Source organism: Arachis duranensis, chromosome 7, assembly GCF_000817695.3.
Source record: "Arachis duranensis cultivar V14167 chromosome 7, aradu.V14167.gnm2.J7QH, whole genome shotgun sequence".
Taxonomy (NCBI): domain Eukaryota; kingdom Viridiplantae; phylum Streptophyta; class Magnoliopsida; order Fabales; family Fabaceae; genus Arachis; species Arachis duranensis.
In genome coordinates, this window is record NC_029778.3 from 75,131,498 (window position 1) to 75,133,342 (window position 1,845).

At 28.7% G+C, this 1,845-nt stretch overlaps 1 protein-coding gene across 1 annotated transcript in view; it reads right to left on the reverse strand.

Moving 5' to 3' along the window:
* LOC107459469 (3-ketoacyl-CoA synthase 2-like) overlaps positions 1–1,167 on the reverse strand; it is a 77,723-nt gene extending 76,556 nt beyond the window's left edge. Inside the window, exon 1 of the mRNA XM_052251644.1 lies at positions 646–1,167. Within this exon, the coding sequence (XP_052107604.1) occupies positions 646–1,167 (522 nt within the window). The remainder of the gene's footprint in view (positions 1–645) is intronic.
* Positions 1,168–1,845: the final 678 nt, after the last annotated feature.

The following is a 1,845-nucleotide window of genomic DNA, read 5'->3' on the forward strand; positions in this document are numbered from 1 at the left end:
TTTTTTTTCCAAAAATATCATTTTTTATTTATTATAATTTTTTTTACATTTATTACTTTTACTCTCAAATCACTACAATTTTCTACTATAACTACTACAATTACGATTTTTATGATTAACTAAAAAAAATCGCAAGAAAAAAAAAGAGTATTTTAAAAAAAAATTTAATTTTGACAAAAAAACTAAAATAAAATAAAACAAGATAAAAATATATAATTTTAAAAAGTAAAGACGAAATCAAGATTTAACCTAAATGTGGGGTATTAAAATAATAATTTATCCTAAATATTATTTTATAACTTTAATTATACTTATATAGTATACATTTATCTTAAGAAGAAGTATAAAGAGTCAGTGGAGTATTTATACAATATGTATAATGGGGTATAGGGATGTTCGATTCAGTAAGATATCGATGTTTATTATCCCTAGTATCCGGATGGTTATTCTGGATAGTATGAGTGTATTGTGCTTGAGAAATTAGTAGTATTTTATCCTGAATGTTCATTTTTTAACTCATATTAGGCCAAATAAATAGCCCATTGTACACATGGTACAAATACTCTATTAATTTCCTAGCGAAATTCTTATCTTAATCATTTAAATATTTTGGATTGGTCACTCCGTGTGAAAAAGGAAAAGTACCTGCAATAGTTGTCTGGCAAGTTCAATGGAAATAAGTCCAGCACTGCAACCCATGCCACTAAGATTATAGGTCAAGACATTGTGGCTAAGCTTGTAATGGTTGACAATCATTGAACTGAGAGAGGGTATGCTATTGAACAAAGAACAATTCGTCACAATGATTCCAATTTCCTCTTTCTTCACTTTTGTTTTCAACATAAGTTCATCAATGGCGCCAATCATCACGGACTCTGTCTCACCCTTTGCCTCATCCAAGCTTATGTATTTCGGGAATTTCATGATACATTCCGGAATGTAGGTCTTTTCACCAATTCCAGACCTCTCTAGAATCTTCCGTAGGAAATCTAAGCTCTCATCTCGAAATTTTCCTGTACTCTTTATTAACTTCAAGAAATGCTCCTTAGTGCACATGCATGCAGGATTATGAGGTTTGTAGCATGCAAAATCCACAAGATAAACGTGTTTCTTTCTTGTGGGTTTCATTAGGTAACAATAAAGTGTGGCTAATATTGATGCTAACATGCCACACCGTAAGGAAACTAGAATAAACTCAGCATAAGACTCATCTAAGTGGAAATCGTGAACCAACAAGTGTTGAATCGTAGTGATGAGGAAATTATTATAATAATAAGAAATAGCGAGAATAGATAATAATGACAGAAGAAAGAAACTCATCATGTTAATAGGTGAATAACTGAATATGTATTGGTACTGATAAACGCTGCCTAATTTATAGGCAGATTTGCACTTTGTACGGTTAGTAATCCTAGTTTATATATATTGATCAAAGATGTCACTGCAATAAACATCTTCAAGTACATAATGTTAAAATAACTTTCAAATAAATTCTGGTCAAGCTTAATGTTAAAATAATAATATATGAATAGTAGATGAAATTACTTTCAAATAAATAAATATATATTCATTTATCACAATTAAATAAATTACGGATCTTCGGGAAAAAAAAGTTAATGTCATATTGACGATCAAAATCGTCAAATAAAAATTTATATAAGTGAACTAACTTTATTTGAATACCTTAAATTCCTATTTATTAGATTATCCTTAATATTTTATTAAAATTTCTATATTGCTCTGACCTATTTTTAACCTAATCATAACCCTAAAATTTAAAAAAAATACACACAAATAGTACCCAAAAACAAAACAAAAGAGAAATAAAAGAGAAGAAGGGAGAAA